The following is a 20485-nucleotide window of genomic DNA, read 5'->3' as shown; positions in this document are numbered from 1 at the left end:
TGGGTTAAGTAAGGATCCAGCATTGTCACTGCAGTGGCTTGGGTCATTGCTATGGTGCAGGTTTAATCCCTGGGCTAGGAATTTGCATATGCCACAGGTGCAGCCAAAAAATATATATATATATATTAGTTTTGAAAGCACTTAACACACTTCACAAATTTGCTGATAAAGACCTCTAGAGATTGAGGCCAGCCCAGTATGTGAATGTTGCCTTAAAACGCCTAACACGGTTCCTTGGGCAAATGAGAAGAGTGAAATAAGAATCAGAATATAGATTGTCACAGTTTTCTAATTCAGGGTTACTATTAAGTTAAATTTAGTGTCTGAATAAGCTGCAATAAAGTTTTTCTTTTCCTTTTTGGCCACGTCCACAGCATGTGGAACTTCCTGGGCCTGGGATCAAACCCTCACCATAGCAGCTACCCAAGCCACTGCGGTGACCATGCCAGATCCTTAACCCACTATGCCACAAAGGAATTCCTAAAATTTTTTCACTTTTATCTTACTTATTAGATTTCCTTACTTGTGATTTTTTTCAAGTGACTGGGAACAAGTATGGAATTGTATGCACTGTTTTTTCCTATAGCATCTCATATATTTTTTCCTATTTAGTAGTGAGGAAGAGCCTTTGCCAAAAAGTTCTAATACTGCTAATCCAGATGCCCATTCTTTTCTCCCTCCCTGTGCACTACTCTAATAGATTACTTTTGCTGAGTGGGAGACAGGGGAGACCCTTAGCACATAAGTGGTTTTATACTTTTTCAGATTCCCCCTGAGTCCAGCCATGCCGGCTCCCATTGGCTGTGACTGCCCAGCATGCCTTATGCTGAGATGATCCAGTTACTGAAGGACTGCTCACGTGGGGAGCCGGCCTGTTGGGAGGGGGTTGGGTGAGTTAATTTCTTTCATTTTTAAGAAAAAAAAAAATTATGTGGTGTGGCTTGGCAAAAAACACACCTTACAAATAAAAATGAGCTGCTGGAGCCATCCCATCTCTTTCTTATATGATTTCTGTATAACACAGTGCTTCTAAGTAGAAGAAATTCAGGCTAAATTTGAGTGACTTTTTGCATAGAAATAAAAATCAGTAAATCAAGAAGTGGCCCAATTGCAGTAGACCCTATTACAAGAAATCTGTTTAAAATAGTAAAAATGAAGCATAGTCTCATATATCTCCTTTTTATTTTTATTTTTTTGTCTTTTTGTCTTACCTAGGGCCAGACCCGTGGCACATGGAGGTTCCCAGGCTAGGGGTCTAATCGGAGCTGTAGCTGCTGGCCTACGCCACAGCCACAGCCACACCAGTCCTGAGCCGAGTCTGTGACCCACACCACAGCTCACAGCAACACCAGATCCTTAACCCACTGAGCAAGGCCAGGGACCAAACCCTCAACCTCATGGTTACTAGTCAGATTCATTAACCACTGAGCCATGACAGGAACTCCACACATCTCCTTTTTAGTGATACATTTTATTTTAGAATGACTTTTTAAAAAATGACTTTAGAGATAATCTGTTATCTTGTGCATTAAAAAATGTGTCAGTCTCTTGTGTCTATACTCTGAAGATTTTCCAAGCCTAGCTGAAGTGAATGATTAATTTTGGGATGGCATATATTGGTCATCAATTCCTGCCAGAGTAGTTTTGGGTCTCACTCTATGATTTATAGGGTGGTCTCTGAAATATTAAACTCTTTGGAGCTTAATTATTATTGCCCATGAGAAGAGTGGACTCTTATATGAGTTATCTTTATTTATTTATTTTAACATTTTGGAATACAGTTCTGGGGAACTGGAATTGGGGAGTTTTTGTTTCTGGGGAAAGTATCTCTCATCACAGATAATGTTCGTATTCTCTAAATTATGAAACCTCTTCGTCAGCCCACTCTGAAAACAGTGATTGGGGAACGAAACTTCCAGTTGAGGTCAGGGAACAAAAATAGCCAGCTAGAGGAATTGTAACCTGTGATTGCCTTATAGTTCTTAAAAAGCAGATTGGCCTTTAAAGTTACAGAATTTAGCCGGAAGAGGGATTTGTTAAGTATAGTCCACTCAGTCAGTGCAGACTGCATTTCTACTTCTTGAGCTGATTAGCTGCTTAGGTTCTGTGAGTTTGTTTCTCTGATGAGTATATTCCTTTTGTGGGGGGGCGGGTTCTGTGCCCATGGTGTGTGGAAGTTCCTGGGCCAGGGACTGAACCCGAGTCACTGCAGTGACAACACTGGATCCTTAACCACCAGGCCACCAGGGAACTCCTCTGATGATTATATTCTTAATTTTACTATACCAGTTTGTTTACTCCTCACAGGAGCGTAGGTACTCTTCTGTATCACCTCTGATATTTATTTCACCATAGACATTTCCCTATTGCCTTTTTAAAGGGGTTCCTAATTTCATATTTGATAGTCTTCAGTGGCTTTCTTGCCTATAGTTTCCTCTTACAGTAGCCTGTCTTAGCCTCTGCCTCCAGACTGCTTCTTTACAAGTTAGTCTTTTCCCACTCAGAAATTCGAGGTTAAACTCAGCACTCTCTGAGTGCTTTCTATATGTTTAGCTGCTTTTGGTAATGGAAATCAAGTATTATAAAGGTTATCTAGTCTTTCTCCTAATCACTTGAAACAATATATATATGTTTTGAATTGGCTGTACTTCTCCATTGCCTGGTTATTATTTCATGTAGTTTTTTTTTAAAGTATAGTTGATTTAGAGTGTTGTTTCAGTTTCTGCTGTACAGCAAAGTGACCTAGGCATACATAAATACATTTTTTCTCATATTCCATCATGTTCTTTTTTTTTTTGTCTTTTGTCTTTTGAGGGCCGCACCCATGATGTGTGGGGGTTCCCAGGCTAGGGGTCTAATCAGAGTTACAGCTGCCAGCCACAGCCACAGCCACAGCCACTCGGGATCTGAGACGTGTCTGCGACCTACACCACAGCTCAGGGCAGTGCCGGATCCTTAACCAGGGATCAAACCCGAAACCTCATGATTCCTAGTTGGATTCATTTCTGCTGCGCCATGCGGGGAACGCCTCTTCCATCATGTTCTATCACAAGAGATTGGATGTAGTTCCCTGTGTTGCACAGCAGAATCGTGTGGTTTGTGTTTTAACTGCCAAGGCTTTTTTTTTTGTAATTCTTTTAAAGCATCAAAATCAACAATGTTTTTGTTTTAATACACATTAATAGAAATAATAGTTACCTGACAGTTGACTGGGTTCCAACCTATCAGCTAATTCCGTATGATGCAGATAAGGTGGAGGTTTGAGATGGGAGAAGATGTATATCTAGGAGAGTGAGATGGTAAGTGTACTAAGGCAATATTTTGTGATTACTGAGTGGCATTCAGGATCCTTTTTTTTTTTTTTTTTTTTTGGTCTTTTTGCCATTTCTTGGGCCGTTCCTGTGGCATATGGAGGTACCCAGGCTAGGGGTTGAATCGGAGCTGTAGCTGCCGGCCTACACCAGAGCCACAGCAACGCGGGATCTGAGCTGCGTCTGCGACCTACACTACAGCTCATGGCAATGCCGGATTGTTTACCCATTGAGCAAGGGCAGGGATTGAACCTGCAACCTCGTGGTTCCTAGTCGTATTTGTTAACCACTGCACCACGACGGGAACTCCCAGGATCCATTTGAAGTACCTGATTATGAATTTAAAGTAGATCACACATTGTCAATTAAGTCATATTTAAATGTCATCTAGTCATATTTAAGCTGAACATGTGCAGGCTAGGAGTAACTAGATTCAATACAGCAAGAGACACAAGGGACCTATAGGTTTATGCAAGATTGATTATAATGGTTGACTCTGGGATTTAATCTGGGTAAAGGACAAGGATGTGCGTGTGGTGAAAATGTGATAGAAGTAACTGATGTAATAAGGTCCTTCTGGGACTCAAGGGTTGCAGAGTTGGGGTACTAGAGGGAATGAGTTAGAAAGACGTGAAGGGATGACCAAAGAGAGAATTGTAGGAAGTTGGGGATTTACGGGGCTTGATTTTTTGGTTTGTTTGTTTAGGGCCGCACATGCAGCATGCGGAAGTTACCAGGCTAGGGGTCTGATAGGAGCTATAGTTGCTGGTCTGCGCCACAGCAACTCGGGATCCAAGGTGTCTCTGTGACCTGCACCATAGCTCACAGCACACAGGATCCTTTAACCTGCAGAGCAGGGCCAGGGATCAAACCTCATGGATACTAGTGGGGTTTGTTTCCACTGAACCACAAGGGGAACTTCCTACTTAATGATTTTTTTTTTTGGTCTTTTTAATGCCGCAGTATCATTATATGGAAGTTCCCAGGCTGGGGTTGAATCGGAGCTGCAGCTGCTGACCTACACCACAGCTCACAGTAACACAAGATCCTTAGCCACTGAGTGAGACCAGGGGTCAAATCTGCATCTTTATGGATACTAACTGGGGTCTTAACTTGCTGAGCCACAGCAGAACTCCCTTACTGATATTCTTAATAAGAAAATATATTTCTGCACTTAGGCAAAAATACTTAAATGGTATACTCTCTACTTAAGCATAGAATACCCCCAGTTGTAACAAAGTTTTGTATCTCTTTGTTTGTCTTTTTAGGGCCGCACCTGCAGCATATGGCAGTTCCCAGCCTAGGAGTCTAATGAGAGCTGCAGCCAGTGGCCTACACCACAGCTCACAGCAACCCACTGAGTGATGCCAGGGATCAAACCTGCAACCTCATGGTTCCTAGTCAAATTCATTTCCATTGTGTCACAACGGGAACTCCTGCAGTCGGATTCTTCAGCCACTGCACCACAGTGGGAATTCCAGAGTGTAGATTTTTAAGTCTGAGTAACGAGAATTTTGTGTTGATACGGCTAAAACATTAGCTAACATTCATGATTTTGTTTTGTCAGGGACATAGTGTCTACGAAGAGAGATGATTATGTAGCTTTACCTGTGTAAAGAGTAAAGGGTCTTAGGAGACCCTTTATTAAGACCTTTGGAGAAGAGGGTCTTAGGATGCTTAAATATTTCTCCTATAAATTAGTTTTTAAAATTAATTTTGCCCCTGTTCTTAAATTCTAGTACATGACTCTCAACCCTTCTACTAAGAGGAAGAATACTGGATCTCCAGACAGGAAGCCCTCAAAGAAATCCAAGACAGACAACTCCTCTCTCAGTTCACCACTAAATCCTAAGTTATGGTGTCACGTACACTTGAAGAAATCCTTGAATGGCTCACCACTCAAAGTGAAGAACTCAAAGAATTCCAAATCTCCAGAAGAACATCTAGAAGAAGTGATGAAGGTAATGTCTCCCAACAAGCTACATGGTAACTTTCACATTCCAAAGAAAGGCCCACCTGGCAAGAAATCAGGGAAGCATAGTGACAAACCTTTGAAAGCAAAGGGCAGAAGCAAAGGCATCCTGAATGGACAGAAGTCTACAGGGAATTCCAAATCTCCCAAAAAGGGCTTGAAGACTCCTAAAACCAAAATGAAGCAGATGACTTTGTTGGATATGGCCAAAGGCACTCAGAAGATGACACGAGCCCCACGGAATTCCGGGGGTACACCTAGGTCCTCCAGTAAACCTCACAAACATCTGCCTCCTGCTGCCCTCCACCTTATCGCCTACTACAAAGAGAACAAAGACAGGGAAGACAAGAAGAGTGCTCTGTCCTGTGTTATCTCCAAAACAGCTCGTCTCCTCTCGAGTGAAGATAGAGCTCGTCTCCCAGAAGAATTGCGAGGTATCGTTCAAAAACGCTTTGAGCTTCTTGAGCACAAAAAGAGGTGGGCTTCTATGTCTGAAGAGCAGCGCAAAGAATATTTGAAAAAGAAGCGAGAGGAGCTGAAAGAAAAGTTAAAGGAGAAAGCCAAGGAACGGAGAGAGAAAGAAATGCTCGAGCGACTAGAAAAACAGAAGCGGTACGAGGACCAGGAGTTGACTGGCAAAAACCTGCCAGCATTTAGATTGGTGGATACCCCTGAAGGGCTGCCCAACACACTCTTTGGGGATGTGGCCATGGTGGTGGAGTTCTTGAGCTGTTATTCTGGGCTCCTCTTACCAGACGCTCAGTATCCTATCACTGCCGTGTCCCTCATGGAAGCCCTGAGTGCAGAAAAGGGTGGGTTTTTATACCTGAATCGAGTGTTGGTCATCCTCTTACAGACCTTATTACAAGATGAAATAGCAGAAGACTATGGTGAATTGGGAATGAAATTGTCAGAAATCCCTCTGACTCTGCATTCTGTTTCAGAGCTGGTTCGGCTCTGTTTACGCAAATCTGACGTTCAGGAAGAAAGCGAAGGCTCAGACACGGATGACAATAAAGATTCAGCACCATTTGATGACAATGAGGTACAAGATGAGTTCCTAGAAAAGCTGGAAACCTCTGAATTTTTTGAACTAACATCAGAGGAGAAACTGCAGATCTTAACAGCACTCTGCCACCGAATTCTCATGACATACTCAGTGCAGGACCACATGGAAACCAGGCAGCAGATGTCTGCAGAGTTATGGAAGGAACGGCTTGCTGTATTGAAGGAAGAAAATGATAAGAAGAGAGCAGAGAAGCAGAAACGGAAAGAAATGGAAGCCAGAAATAAAGAGAATGGAAAAGAGGAGAATGGGTTGGGCAAAGCTGATAGGAAAAAAGAAGTTGTGAAGTTTGAGACCCAAGTAGATATAGAAGCTGACGACATGATCAGTGCTGTGAAGAGCAGACGGCTGCTTGCCATTCAGGCTAAGAAGGAGCGGGAAATTCAGGAGAGAGAAATGAAAGGTAAAATCTTGTGTTGGGCGAAAGGGGGAAGGCCTTTAGAAGATAGAAGGAAGGAAATTACTAAGGTAACAGTAGCATCTACATTCGTCACAACTGTTTAGTTGTTTCTGTGTGTAATTACCCAGACCCTTTGGGTATATAAGATTCTAGCAGGTGTGTTCAGCCTGGCATTCTGCGGTTAATGATAGTTTGACTTGGATTACTGTGTTGTTGGCATCTCTTCTGGCTCCAGTAAAGGATCAGATCCACAAATAGGCATAGCAAAAATAACATGTGACTTGGGAATGGGCTGTCCTCGGTTCAAACACCACCTCTGACTTAGCTATAGTTCTTTGAGCAAGTTGCTTATCCATGCATCCGTTTCGTCATGTGCTTAATATTGTAACCATTGAGTGGCAAGGTGTATGAAGTCTTCAGCATGGCTGCCAAATCAAGATACTAATCTTTATTACAATGTAAGGAAATAAAAATGTTGGGCTTTGATAGCACCATTGGGTCTGAACTTTTTAGTCTTAAATTTTTAAAAAATTTTATTAAAATGTAGCTGATTTACACCATTGTGCCAGTTTCTTCTGTACAGCAAAGTGACCCGGTCATACATAGTGTACACATTCCCTTTCTTACGTTATCTTCCATCATGGTCTATCCCAAGAGACCAGATATAGTTCCCTGTGCTTTACAGCAGGACCTCATTGCTTCTCCATTCTAAGTGTAATAGTTTGCATCTACCAACCCCAAATGCCCCGTCCATCTCCCTCCCTTCCTATACCCCCCTCTGCACCCGAAAGGCTGTTCTCTATAACTGTGAGTCTATTTCTGCTTTGTAGATAGGTTCATTTGTGCCAAATTTTGAATTCCACATGTAAGTGATATCATATGGTCTTTGTCTTTCTCTTTCTGACCTCACAGTGTGAGGATCTCTAGTTACATCCATGTTAATGCAAATGGCATTATTTCATTCTTGTTAATGGCTGAGTAGTATCCCATTGTATGTATGTACCACATCTTCTTAATCCAGTCTTCTGTTGATGGGCATTTAGGTTGCTTTCATGTCTTGGCTATTGTGAATAGTGCTCCTATGAACAATACAGGTACTTGTATCTTTCTGAATTGTAGTTTTGTACGAATACATACCCAGGAGTGGGTTTGCCAGATCATATGGTAGTTTCTATATTGTTTTCCGAAGAACCTCCATACTTGTTTTCCATAGTGGTTATACCAACTTAACATTCTCACCAACCGTGTAGGAGGGTTTCTTTTTCCCAACACCCTCTCCAGCATTTGTTGTGTGTAGACTTGATGGCCATTCTGACTGGTGTGAGGAGGTAGGTACCTCATTGTAGTTTTGATTTGCATTTCTCTAATAATTAGTGATGTTGAGTGTTTTATCATGTGCCTGCTGGCCATCCCTATATCTTCTTTGGAGAAATGTCTGTTTAGGTCTTCTACCCATTTTTCAGTTGGGTTGTTTGGTTTTTCGTTGTTGAGTTGTAGGAGTTGTTTGTATATTTTGGAGATTAAGCCCTTGTCAGTTGCATCATTTGCAACTGTTCTCCCAAGCTGTAGGTTGTCTTCTGGTTTTGTTTATGGTTTTCTTTGTTGTGTAAAAGCTTGTAAGTTTGATTAGATCCCATTTATTTATTTTTGTTTTTATTTCTATTGCCTTGGGAAACTGCCCTAAGAAAACATTTGTATGGTTTATGTCAGAATGTTTTGCCTATGTTCTCTTCTAGAAATTTTATGGTGTCATGTCTTGTATTTAAACCTTTAAGCCATTTTGAGTTTATTTTTGTGCATGGTTTGAGGGTGTGTTCTAGTTTCATTGATTAACATGCAGCTGTCTGGTTTTCCCAGAGCCACTTGCTGAAGAGACTGTCATTTTCCCATTTTATCTTCTTGCCTCCTTTGTTGAACAAATTGACTGTAGGCATCTGGGTTTATTTCTGGGTTCTCTGTTCTGTTCCATTGATCTGTATGTCTTTTTTTTTTTTTTAATATACCAGTACCACACTGTCTTGATTAATGGAGCGTTGTAATATTGTCAGAAATCTGGGAGAGTTATGTGCCTCTTGCTTTTTTTTTTTTTTTTTGGTCTTTTTGCCTTTTTCTAGGGCTGCTCCCGCAGCATATGGAGGTTCCCAGGCTAGGGGTCGAATCGGAGCTGTAGCCACTGGCCTACGCCACAGCCACAGCAACGCGGGATCCGAGCCGTGTCTGCAACCTACACCACAGCTCACGGCAACGCCGGATCGTTAACCCACTGAGCAAGGCCAGGGATCGAACCTGCAACCTCATGGTTCCTAGTTGGATTTGTTAACCACCGCGCCATGACGGGAACTCCTGCCTCCTGCTTTTTTAAAAATTTTAATATTTATCTACTTATTTATTTTTGCTTTTTAAGGCTGAACCCACAGCAAATGGAAGTTCCCAGGCTATGGGTCAAATTGGAGGTGCAGCTGCTGGCCCACGCCATAGCCGTAGCCATAGCCACAGCAACTTGGGATCTGAGCTGCATCTGTGACCTAAACCATAGCTCTCGGCAGTACCAAATACTTAACCCACTGGGTGATGCCAGGGATTGAACCCACATCCTCATGGACTCTAGTCAGGTTTGTTACCACTGGGCCATGACCGGAGCTCCCCTGTTGTTTTTTTTTTTTTTAACTCAGGATTTCTTTGGCAAATTCTAGGTCTTTTATGGTTCCATATAAATTTTTGGATTGTTTGTTTAGTTCTGTGAAAAGTGTCATGGGTTGTTTTGATAGGGATCTCATTAAACCTGTAGATTGCCCTGGGTTGCCAATTTTCCTCTTTTAGAACTTTGAATATATGTTGTCATTTTCTTCTGGCCTGTAGCATTTTGGTAGAGAAATCGGCTGATAACCTTAGGGCGGGGGGGGGGGGGGGCCCGCCCAGGGATGGGGGGGTGGTTCCCTGGTAATTAACTCTTTTTTTTTTTTTTTTTCCTTGCTGCCTTTAGAATCCTCTTCTTTTTAAAAAGAAAATGTTTTATTAAAGTATAGTTGAGGGAGTTCCTGCTGTGGCTTAGCAGAAACAAATCCGACTAGTATCCATGAGGATGTGGGTTCGATCCCTGGATCCGGCGTTGCTGTAGCTGTGGGCTGGCACCTGTAGGTCTTTTTCAGCGCCTGGCCTGGGAACTTCCATATGCCATGGGTACAGACCTAAAAAGCAAAAATAAATAAAAAAACCCCAAATAAAGTGTAGTTGATTTACAGTGTTCCTTTAGTTTCTGTCTCCTTATCTTTACCTTTTGTCATTTGTATTGTAATATGTCTTTGTGTAGGTCTGTTTGGGTTCACCTTGTTTGGAGCCTCTGTGCCTCCTGTATCTGGATATCTCTGCTTTTTTAGATTTGGGAAATTTTCAGCCATAATTTCCTCAAATACATTTTCAATCTCCTTTTCTTTTTCTTCTGGAATTCCTATTATGTGTAGATTGGCACGTTTTATATTATCCCATAGATCTTTTATATTACTTTTAAGTTTTTTTCATCTGGTTTTCTGTGCGCTGTCCTGATTGGCTGATTTCTGTTACTCTGTCACTTATTCGTTCCTCTGCATTATTCATTCTGCTGTTCCATGCCTTTAATGCAGCTTTTGTCTCTGCAAATGAATGTTCTGATTTTTCTTGGCTCCTCTTTATAGTTTCTAGTTCCTTTTTATTTTTTTATTTTTTTTGTCTTTTTGCTATTTATTGGGCCGCTCCTGCGGCATATGGAGGTTCCCAGGCTAGGGGTCGAATCGAGGCTGTAGCTGCCAGCCTACACAGCAACGCTGGATCCAAGCCGCGCCTGCAACCTACACCACAGCTCACGGCAACACTGGATCATTAACCCACTGAGCAAGGGCAGGGACCGAACCCGCAACCTCATGGTTCCCAGTCGGACTCGTTAACCACTGCGCCACGATGGGAACTCCTCTAGTTCCTTTTTAAAGTAATCTACCTCACTGTTGATATACGTCCTTAATTCCTTCAGTATTTTCATTACTTCCTTTTTGAACTTGGTGTGTTCGACTGCAGAGGTCTGTTTCACTGTTTGCTTCTTCAGGGGAATTTTTCTGTTCTTTTAAGAGGGAATGGTTCCTCTGCCTTTTCATTTTGCTTATATTTTTCTTACTCTGTGAATTTAGGGAAAACAGTTACCTACTGCAGTCCTGGTGGGCTGTTTATATGCGGGGTAGCTTGTGAGGGCTTACTGTTTTTTTGGCCCAGGGCTGCTTTTGGTTTGGATGCTTGCTGTCTCTTTCCTCAGTGTGTGCCGGCCCTTATTCCCCTTGAGAGTGGGCGTGAAGGTGTATGGCCTGCTTCCTGGAGGTGGGAGCAGTGGGCGGTGCCTGCAGGTGCATGTGGTTGCTGGGCTCTTGGCAGTGTCAGTAACCCGTGGGGATTTGGGGGCAGCAGGCTGGTCCTGGTTGTAGGGCCTTTGGCACTGGCAGTGACTCTCAGGGGGGTGGTGGTGGTGCCCAGAGCCCTTGGCAGCGGCAGCAGTGGGGTGTGTACGTTCCCAGGGAGGTAAGGGAAATGTACAGTGTTCAGTTGCAGGGTCTTCTGCGGTGGTGACCCCTGAGGTGACTGGGGCTGCAGGCAGTGCCAGCCTTCGGAGTCCGAGATGACTGTGGTGGTTTGCAGCCTCCCCCCAGAGCCCACGCACGCGGTGCCCTGCCACCCAAGAACCAGCATGTGCGGAGAAGTTCCTGTGGTGGTCCCGCCCTCCTCCTTTCGCCCTCCATGGCACCTTGTTTCTCCTTCGGGCCCAGGCTTCCTGTCCCTCCCTCAGCGGTGCTACAGCACTCCCAAGCCCCTCAGGCTGTTTCTTCCAACCCTAGTCCTCTCCCCAGAACTGACCTCCACAGCCTGAGCCTCAGGGCCTAGTCCCCACCTGAGTGTCTCAGGATGAGGTGTCCCGGCAGTGGTACTGACGGTCTGTGCGACTCTCTCTGCTCTGCCCTCCTCTGACCATCTGTGTGCTTTCCTCTGAGGCTTTGCGGTCCCCCCTCCATCCTGGCTGATCTCCCCGCCAGTTAGGTGCGGCTTCCCAGCATGCAGATTCCTCTCTTCTTTCACAGCTCCCCCCAAGGGGTTCTGTTCCTGTCCTGATTCCTTTTTTGCCTCTTCTCTCTCTTTCCTTTTGTTCTGCCCAGTTGTGTGGAGGTTTTCGTGTCCTTTTTGGAGGTTTAAGTTCTTCTGCAAGTGTTCAGTAGTTCTGTGTGGATCATTCTATATGTAGATGGTTTTTTTGATGTGTTTGTGGGGAGAAGGTGAGCTCCTTCTCCTACTCCTCTGCATCTTGATCCCCTAAATCTGAACCTTAAAAAGACCAAAAATCTTTATTAAGAAATAATTCACATACCATAGTTAATCGCATATAGTGTACAATTCATTTTTTAATATATTAACAGCCTTTATCACAGTCAGTTTTAGAACATTTTCATCACCTCCAGAAGCAACCCCATGCTCTTAAGCTATCATGACCCTACTCTCCAGCCCTGAGCAATCATTAGTTCACTGCTGTCTCTCTATACTTAGATGATGTGGTGTCAGTGGAGTCATATAATAAATGTATAGTCTTGTGACTGTCTTCTTTCTGTTAACATGTTTTCAAACATGTTGCAGCATGCCTCAGTACCTCGTTCCTTTTTATGGCTGAAAATACTCCTCCCCCCCTTTTTTCTTTTTAGGGCTGCACTTCTGGCATATGGAGGTTCCCAGGCTAGGGGTCCAATTGGAGCTACAGCTGCTGGCCTACACCACAGCCACATCAGATCTGGGCCATGTCTATAACCTACCCCGCAGCTCATGGCAACATCAGATCCTTAACCCACTGAGCGAGGCCAGGGATTGGACCCTCAACCTCATGGTTCCTAGTTGGATTTGCGTCATGAGAACTCCTGAAAAATACATTTTTTTAATCCATTTGTCAGTTGATGGACTCTTGGTTTTGTTTTCATCTTCTTGTGGCTGTTATGAATAGTACTGCTGAAGAATTGGTGTACAAGCATTTGTGTGGAGGTATGTTTTCATTTCTCTTGATGATACATCTCTAGGAATGGAATTGCTGGATGGTAACTATGTTTAACTGAGGAAGTAATAGACTCTTGTAAAGTGGCTGCGCAGTTTGGTATTCCCATCAGTAGTATGTGAAGGTTCTGATTTCTCCACTTGTTTGCAGTTTTCACCAGTGCTGATTATTATATGACTCTGATTGTAGTCATGCTAGCGATGGTGTAATTGGTATCTCCTGTATCTCCTGTGGTTTTGATAGGCATTTCCTTGATGACTAATGATGTCATCTCCTTTTGTGCGTCTTGGTCATTTGGATATCTTCTTTGGAGGGATAGTAAAAACTTTTGCCCATTTTCAAACTGGGTTATTTGTCTTTTTGTTATTGAGTCACAGGGGTTCTTTATATATTCTAGGTACAAATCCTTTATCAGATCTATGATCCACAAACATCGCCCATGTTGATTGGTTGGTGTTTTTTTCACTTTCTTGATAGTGTCCATTGAAGGACAAATTTAAAATATTTTGATGAAGTCCGGTTTATCGAGAATCTGCTGCCAGATCCAGTGTCATGAAGATTCACTCCTATGTCTTTTTCTAAGTCTCAGTTTTAGCTCTTACATTTGGGTCTTTGATTCATTTTGAATTAATTTGACCGTAGACATACTAACTTATTTCTGGATATGCTGATCTTTACACCATATCACAGTGTCTTGAATAGAATTGAGAATCTAGAAATAAGTCAGTTACAATGTAGAGAAACAAGGGCCAAAGAATATGAATATATTTCCAAGGACCTTATTTGAATTAGCAGTCACGTCTTTTGATCTTTTTTTTTTTTTTTTTTTTTTTGTCTTTTTAGGGCTGTACCTGCAGCATATGGAAGTTAGAATCAGAGCTGTAGCTGCCAGCCTGCACCATAGCCACAGCAGGTACAGCAGCCTAGACCACAGCTCATGGCAATGCCTAATCCTTAACCCACTGAGCCAGGCCAGAGATTGAACCTGAGTCCTCATGGATTCTAGTTGGGTTGGTTACCACTGAGCCATAGCAGGCACTCTCATGGCAATTACTCTTTTTATCATTTACCTTTGTACTGATTTCTACTGTAGTTACTTTTGCAAACATACAGCTCCATTCAAGCTAAAAAATCATTTGATACAGTAAATAAATACCATATTGGTTTTGAATGAGATTTTATTTTTTTGGCTACACTTGCAGCATATGAAAGTTCCCTGGCCAGGTATTGAATCCAAGCCACAGCTTTGGCAATGCTGGATCCTTGGTCCACTGTGCCAGACTGGGGATTGAACCTGCGTCATTTCAGAGATGATGCTAGATTTTTAACCTGTTCTATCACAGCAGGGACTCTCGTGGGTTTTTTTGTTTTTTGGTTTTTATTTGCTTTTTAGGGCCACACTTGTTTCCAGGCTAGGGGTCGAATTAGAGTATAGATGCCAGCCTATGCCACAGCCACAGCATGGCAGGATCTGAGCTGCATCTGCGACTTATACCACAGCTCAGGGCAATGCTGGATCCTTAACCCACTGAGCAAGTGAGGCCAGGGATTGGATCTGCATCCTCTTGGATCCTAGTCGGGTTCTTGACCCACTGAGCCACAATGGGAACTCCTCATTTAAATTTTTTTAAGTAACATCTTTAGACTGACTGCATTCTCCAGATTCTTCCTATATTGTAGATGTTGTCATCAATATAGGGCCAGAAGTAAAATTTCCAGTATTGTAAATAGCAGTGCCCTGTACTAAAAGTGTCAAAATTTGTGACTGTTGTGGAAAAGCTTAAAAGGCAAGATTCCAAGGCTTGTTTCATTGTTGAGGGAAATTTCTATCTGGATAAAATAAGCTTATACAATGAATGATCAGAAATAAATTGATTTAAAACTTTTTCCCATTATTATCAGTTGTGACTTGCTGAATAACTGGAAAAATAGTATTTGGTAGGCAGTTATTATCTGCAGTTGCTTCCCTGGTCTTGTTTTCTCAGTTCTTTTTTCTAAATTCCTCAGGACTGAAATATGTTGTATTTTTAAATAGCTATTCTGTTTTTATTCATCCTGATCATTTTGAGGATCTTGTGACTAGTCTTATCAGAAAATGTTTTTTAGTTAATTCTGTTTAAGGATTTTGAGCGTTACATTTAAAATCAGTTCTCAATAAAATTAATTAATAACTTAAATTTTGGAGAGAAAAGATTTTGCACTGAGTTGATGGCTGAGACATCACCAAAATTCAAAGAACATAGGAGGACCAGACAAATTGCTGTCTTACAGATCATTTCTTAAAACAGATTAGAAGATTTGATGAAAGTATACTTATATCAGGCATTTCTGACTCTAAATCTTGTTTAAATTTATAAGAGTAGAACTTAATTTAAGAAAAAAACTTAAGTGATTCATTTTATATTTAACAGTGAAACTAGAACGTGAAGCTGAAGAAGAAAGAATTCGAAAGCACAAAGCAGCTGCTGAGAAGGCGTTCCAGGAAGGAATTGCTAAGGCAAAACTAGTCATGCGCAGGACTCCAATTGGTACAGATCGAAACCATAATAGGTAAGTTATTAAACTTAATTTTTATCTTTTAGGGCTGTTATATTGTTACTCATTTGTGGATATCGTAAACAGAATTGCTTATCGCACATTATTTGAATATTTACTGTGCCAAATGCATAGAAAAAGGAAAGAAACGTAACACTTGATCACCAACTTTGTCCCAGGTGTTGTGTGAAAGGATAAGTTGATTAGGATATTTGGGTATTAGATATTCCCAATATTAGCATTTGGGTACTGTGCCAAATGCTAGGTGTACGATGTTAGATAAGACATAACCCTGTCCTTGAAGATGAACCACAGCTGTGAAGCTTAAAATTATGATGATAGGAAAAATGTATTCTAAAAAGGTGCTTATAAGATGGTGAGATATTTTAAATGCATACATTGTGTGGAACCTAAAGTAGAGAACTATTAGAAGTTACAAAAATTACAGATATTAAGTGATTCTCAAATTCCAAAAATTTCAGTATTCTATGCTTTATTTATTTAATTGTATTTTGCTTTTTAGGGCTGCACCTGTGGCATTTGGAGGTTCCCAGGGGTAGGGGTCTAGTCAGAGCTACAGCTGCCAGCCTATGCCACAGTCACAACAGTGCGAGTTCCGAGCCACTTCTGTGACCTACACCACAGCTCACAGCAATACCATATCCTTAACCCAATGCCTGAGGCCAGGGATTGAACCCAAAACCTCATGGTTCCTAGTTGGATTCGTTTCCTGTGGGAACTCCATTTTTTTTTTTTTTTCCTATGCTTTCCTTTAGAATTTGTATCTGCTGAATACTGTGATATTCTGTAATCATCTTCCTCAGCAATGACGTCCTCCTGTGCTCATGATCTTTCACTACTTATTAATATGTGGTTGTGATTTATAGATACTGGCTCTTCTCAGATGAAGTCCCAGGTTTGTTCATTGAGAAAGGATGGGTGCATGACAGCATTGACTACCGCTTCAGCAACCACCGAAAAGACCGCGCGGCCTCCCCCGATGAGGATTACTGTCCCCGTAGTATGTATATCTGCTGACTACCTGGCCCTCCTCAAGCAGGGTCACTATTAAGACTCTCTTCCCTCTATCCCTTTTCTTCATTTGCTAAACTTATTTCCTTCTCGGGTAGATTTATTTGAGTGGATGGAAAGATGTGAAATGCAAAGAAAAAGGAAAGAAACGTAACACTTGATCACCAACTTTGTTCCAGGCGTTGTGTGAAAGGATAACTTGAATATTAGGATATTTGGGTATTAGATTTTAAACAAACTTTGTTCCTTGGAAATCTCTTGGTAGTTACTTCAAGGGCCGGAATTGAGGTAAGGGAGCCAAGAGGGGCGTTGTATGTCGTCTTCTGCTTTTAAAATTCATGTATTTGATATTATGGAGCATCTCTTATGTGCCAGCCAGTATTTCATGTGCTGTGTGGTACAAGATAGCAAACCTGGCATAGAAGGTTCTTAATGTCAAATAACAAATTCCAGTGAGGAGAAACACAGTGAATATCTAACTAGAATAAGTGACTGAGAAGAGTCGTAGCGGGCATTGATACTGTTCTTTTTCTTGATTTGGGGTCTGCTTACATGAATATGTTCACTTTTTAAAATAAATAGAAAAGAGGGAGTTCCCATCGTGGTGCAGCGGAAATGAACCCAACTAGGAACCATGAGGTTACGGTTCGATCCCTGGCCTTGCTCAATGGGTTAAGGATCTGGTGTTGCCATGAGCTGTGGTGTAGGTCAGAGACGAGGCTCAGATCTGGCATTGCTGTGGCTGTGGTGTAGGCCGGCAGCTACAGCTCCGATTAGACCCCTAGCCTGGGAACCTCCATATGCCAAAGGTGCAACCCTAAAAAGACCAAAAAAAGAGTACTTTTCTAAAATATATATATATATTTATGTGTATATATATATTCTTTCTTTTTTTTTCTTCTTTTTTTCTTTTTCAGGGTTGCACCCGTGACATATGAAGGTTCCCAGGCTAGGGGTCTAATTGGAGCTATAACTACCGGCCTGTGCGACAGCCACAGCAACCTCATGGTTCCTAGTTGGGTTTGTTAACCACTGAGCCACGATGGGAACTCCTATATATTCTTTCTTAAACTGCGTGTTTTTTGTTTCTTTGTTTTTATTTTTGCTTTTTAGGGCTTCATGGGTGATTTTATAACATATCTCAAAAGCTTGGAAGTTCCCAGGCTAGGGTTCGAGTAGGAGCTGCAGCTGCCAGCTTATGCTACAGCAACTCAGAAACCGAGCCACATCTTTAACTGACACCATAGCTCGAAGCAACGCCAGATCTTTAACCCAACGAGTAAGGCCAGGGATGGAACCCACAATTGTGGTCGGGTTTGTTACTGCTGAGCCATGGTGGGAAGAAGAAAAAAATTTTAAAAAGTTTCAAGAAAAATATTTTTTAATTAAAAAAATTACATTTTTTTTGTCTTTTTTTCTTTTTAGGGCTGCACCGGTGGCTTATAGAGGTTCCCAGGCTAGGGGTCGAGTCGGAGCTATAGCTGCCAGCCTGCACCACAGCCCCAGCAACTCAGCTGTGTCTGTGACCTACACCACAGCTCATGGCAATGTTGGATCCTTAACCCACTGAGCAAAGTCAGAGATCGAACCTGTGTCCTCATGGATGCTAGTCAGATTCGTTTCCGCTGAGCCACAACAGGCCTAAAAGTTAGCATCTTCAGACTTGAGAGAGATTCCAGTGGGATGGGGGGCTGTGATTTTATAACATATCTCAAAAGCTTAATGGCCGTCTTTAAAAATCAGGTCTATCCAGTTATAGCTCCTGAGGGAAGACTGGCATCCCCATCCCTTCATTTCTAGAGCATCCTGGTAGAGACGCTGTTCCTTCATAGTTTCTAGTTCCAGCACAGCAGGTCTCTTCAAAACGACCTGACTGAAAAGACTAAACAAGGTTATGTGTTAGCATTGCAGAGGAGATGCTGCAGGGTAAAGGGGAGAGAACCAATTGTAATTTTAGGAAGGGTCTCAAATAGGAGCTATCTGTAGTGATGTCATAATATTAGTATACAGGAGCCGTTTACACAAAAGCTAATCACGTTTGACAGTGAAGCCTCCAGGGAAAGTGCGTGGTGGTTTATATATTTCAGTTGTGTCTCCTTCATCACAGATGCCCTTGTGCTTAACATCAGCAAGGAGCAGATTGTGTATTCGCTCAGTTATTTAGTCACCTCTCTCCATTCTAATTTATGATACCCAAACTTTGACCTATACAACTGTTCAACTGTATAGAGAGCAACTATCTCAGATAATGTGCTGTATGTAAGATGTTTAAGAAAAATCAGCATCTGTTATACATATGGATTTATTTATTCAGTCTCTTTAGGGCCATACCTGTGGCATATGGAAATTACCAGGCTAAGGGTCAAATAAGACGTGTAGCTGCCAGCCTGCACCACAGCTCGTGTTGATGCTGGATCCTTAACCCACTAAGCAAGGCCAGAGATTGAACCCGAGTCCTCATGGATACTAGTTGGGTTCGTTACTGCTAAGCCACAATGGGAATTCCTACATGTTGTTATATTTAATGGGCATCATTTGTGTTGTTAGTTGTTAAATTTGCACTGTGTACTGCTTAGATTTGAAACTAGGAATTGAGCATTTACTGTATTCAGCCTAATGTATAAATTTTTCTCAGCCAAGAAGGCAAACCTAGGCAAAAATGTAAACATGAACACACAACATGGACCAGCAACAGAAATTGCTGTAGAGACCACTGTACCCAAACAAGGACAGAACCTATGGTAATGTGAGCATTCATCTGGTTGCTCTTTCTTTTTCTTTTTCAGTGTTAAGAAAATAGTTAATATACTGACACCAGTGAGTTAGTGATTTTCTAAGAGTGTTTTGCATGATTTTGATTTCTTGGATATGTAAGCTCATTGCTTTAAAAACAGATTTGATTTTTTTGATAAGAATATATTGCGTAAGGTTTAGAATTTTATTTTTTCTTTGTAATGTAACTTTATATAATGTATGATAGATCTTACATATCATTGGAAAAGCCTTTCATTCTCCTTGGGAATAGAAGTATTTAGGATTTTCATCTTCATTAAAGAATAAAAACATTGTAAACATAGCCATTAATCTTCCTTTGTGCCTCTTCTGCTTTTAGCCAGGGAGCTAGGTTTTGAGAAGGGTCTCTTTTACTTTGCAGTTACATTAACTGCTTTAGCTGTGATCAGCTTTAGTTTAGTGACCTTTTTATCTTTTATTTTTGCATGTAAGTTTACTCATTGAAAAGGAGTATGGACAAGTGTGCCTATTAACTTTATAATTTGTCACATACAACATTTTAATAGGAAGCACTGGCTCCAATGTCTTAAGATAAAGTTAATGTTAGGTCTGATGGAAATAGTAAATTGTTCTACTTCTGAGCAAAGTTGGAATTCTGCTTTCTCAACTCCTACCACCAACTCCATATCCCTTTCCTGGTATTTGATTTTTTTTTTTTTTTGCCCTTACAGGTTTTTATGTGATAGTCAAAAGGAGCTGGATGAGTTGCTAAACTGCCTTCACTCTCAGGGAATAAGAGAAAGTCAGCTTAAAGAGAGACTAGAGAAGAGGTAAGGGTTTTCATCTTGCTTCTCATATTTTATCCATAAAAGCTATTAAAGTAGAAGGTCTTGTACGGTATTGACACCTTACGCTTATTTGGAAAAGTATGCTTTTTTACTTATTTATTTGTATTTATTTATTTATTTATTTTTTAGTCTTTTTGCCTTTTCTAGGGCTGCTTCCTGTGGCATATGGAGGTTCCCAGGCTAGGGGTCGAATCGGAGCTGTAGCCACCGGCCTATGCCAGAGCCACAGCAACTCGGGATCCGAGCTGCATCTGCCACCTACACTACAGCTCATGGCAATGCCGGATCGTTAACCCACTGAGCAAGGCCACGGAATGAACCCGCAACCTCATGGTTCCTAGTTGGATTCATTAACCACTGTGCCATGACGGGAACTCCAAGTATGCTTTTTTAAACCATGCATATGTGGAGTAGCAGAATTAATTCATTAACTAGCCCGACATATACCAGGCTGAGAGCCTCATTGTAGTTAGGCAGCCTTGCAAATGCAGTTCCACCTCAGTTGGTATTCAGAAGTATGTCCGTTTCTAAAATAGCCAAAA

General features: G+C 41.7%; 1 protein-coding gene across 6 annotated transcripts in view; it reads left to right on the top strand.

Annotated features, from left to right (window-relative positions):
- BAZ1B (bromodomain adjacent to zinc finger domain 1B) overlaps positions 1-20485 on the top strand; it is an 81608-nt gene that overhangs the window by 34732 nt on the left and 26391 nt on the right. For 5 of the 6 annotated variants that reach the window (XR_014840241.1, XR_014840240.1, XR_014840242.1 and 2 more), the window contains 5 exons: positions 5051-6752; positions 15207-15345; positions 16218-16351; positions 18998-19103; positions 19827-19925. Coding sequence is in view for 2 of the 6 variants with exons in the window: in XM_085016807.1 (XP_084872933.1) it covers positions 5051-6752; positions 15207-15345; positions 16218-16351; positions 18998-19103; positions 19827-19925 (2180 nt within the window). In the remaining 4 variants the exon portion in view is untranslated. Of the gene's footprint in view, positions 1-5050; positions 6753-15206; positions 15346-16217; positions 16830-17900; positions 19104-19826; positions 19926-20485 lie in introns of all 6 variants that reach the window. The other variant, XR_014840244.1, reaches the window with a different exon arrangement.

The sequence above is a fragment of the Sus scrofa genome, chromosome 3 (genome assembly GCF_054392235.1).
Source record: "Sus scrofa isolate SSC_HxYL_T2T_F1_AM1 chromosome 3, Sscrofa_HxYL_maternal_Yorkshire_Landrace_v2.0, whole genome shotgun sequence".
NCBI classification, from domain to species: domain Eukaryota; kingdom Metazoa; phylum Chordata; class Mammalia; order Artiodactyla; family Suidae; genus Sus; species Sus scrofa.
Note: the sequence above shows the minus strand (reverse complement) of the source record. Positions and strands in the feature narration are given on the sequence as shown.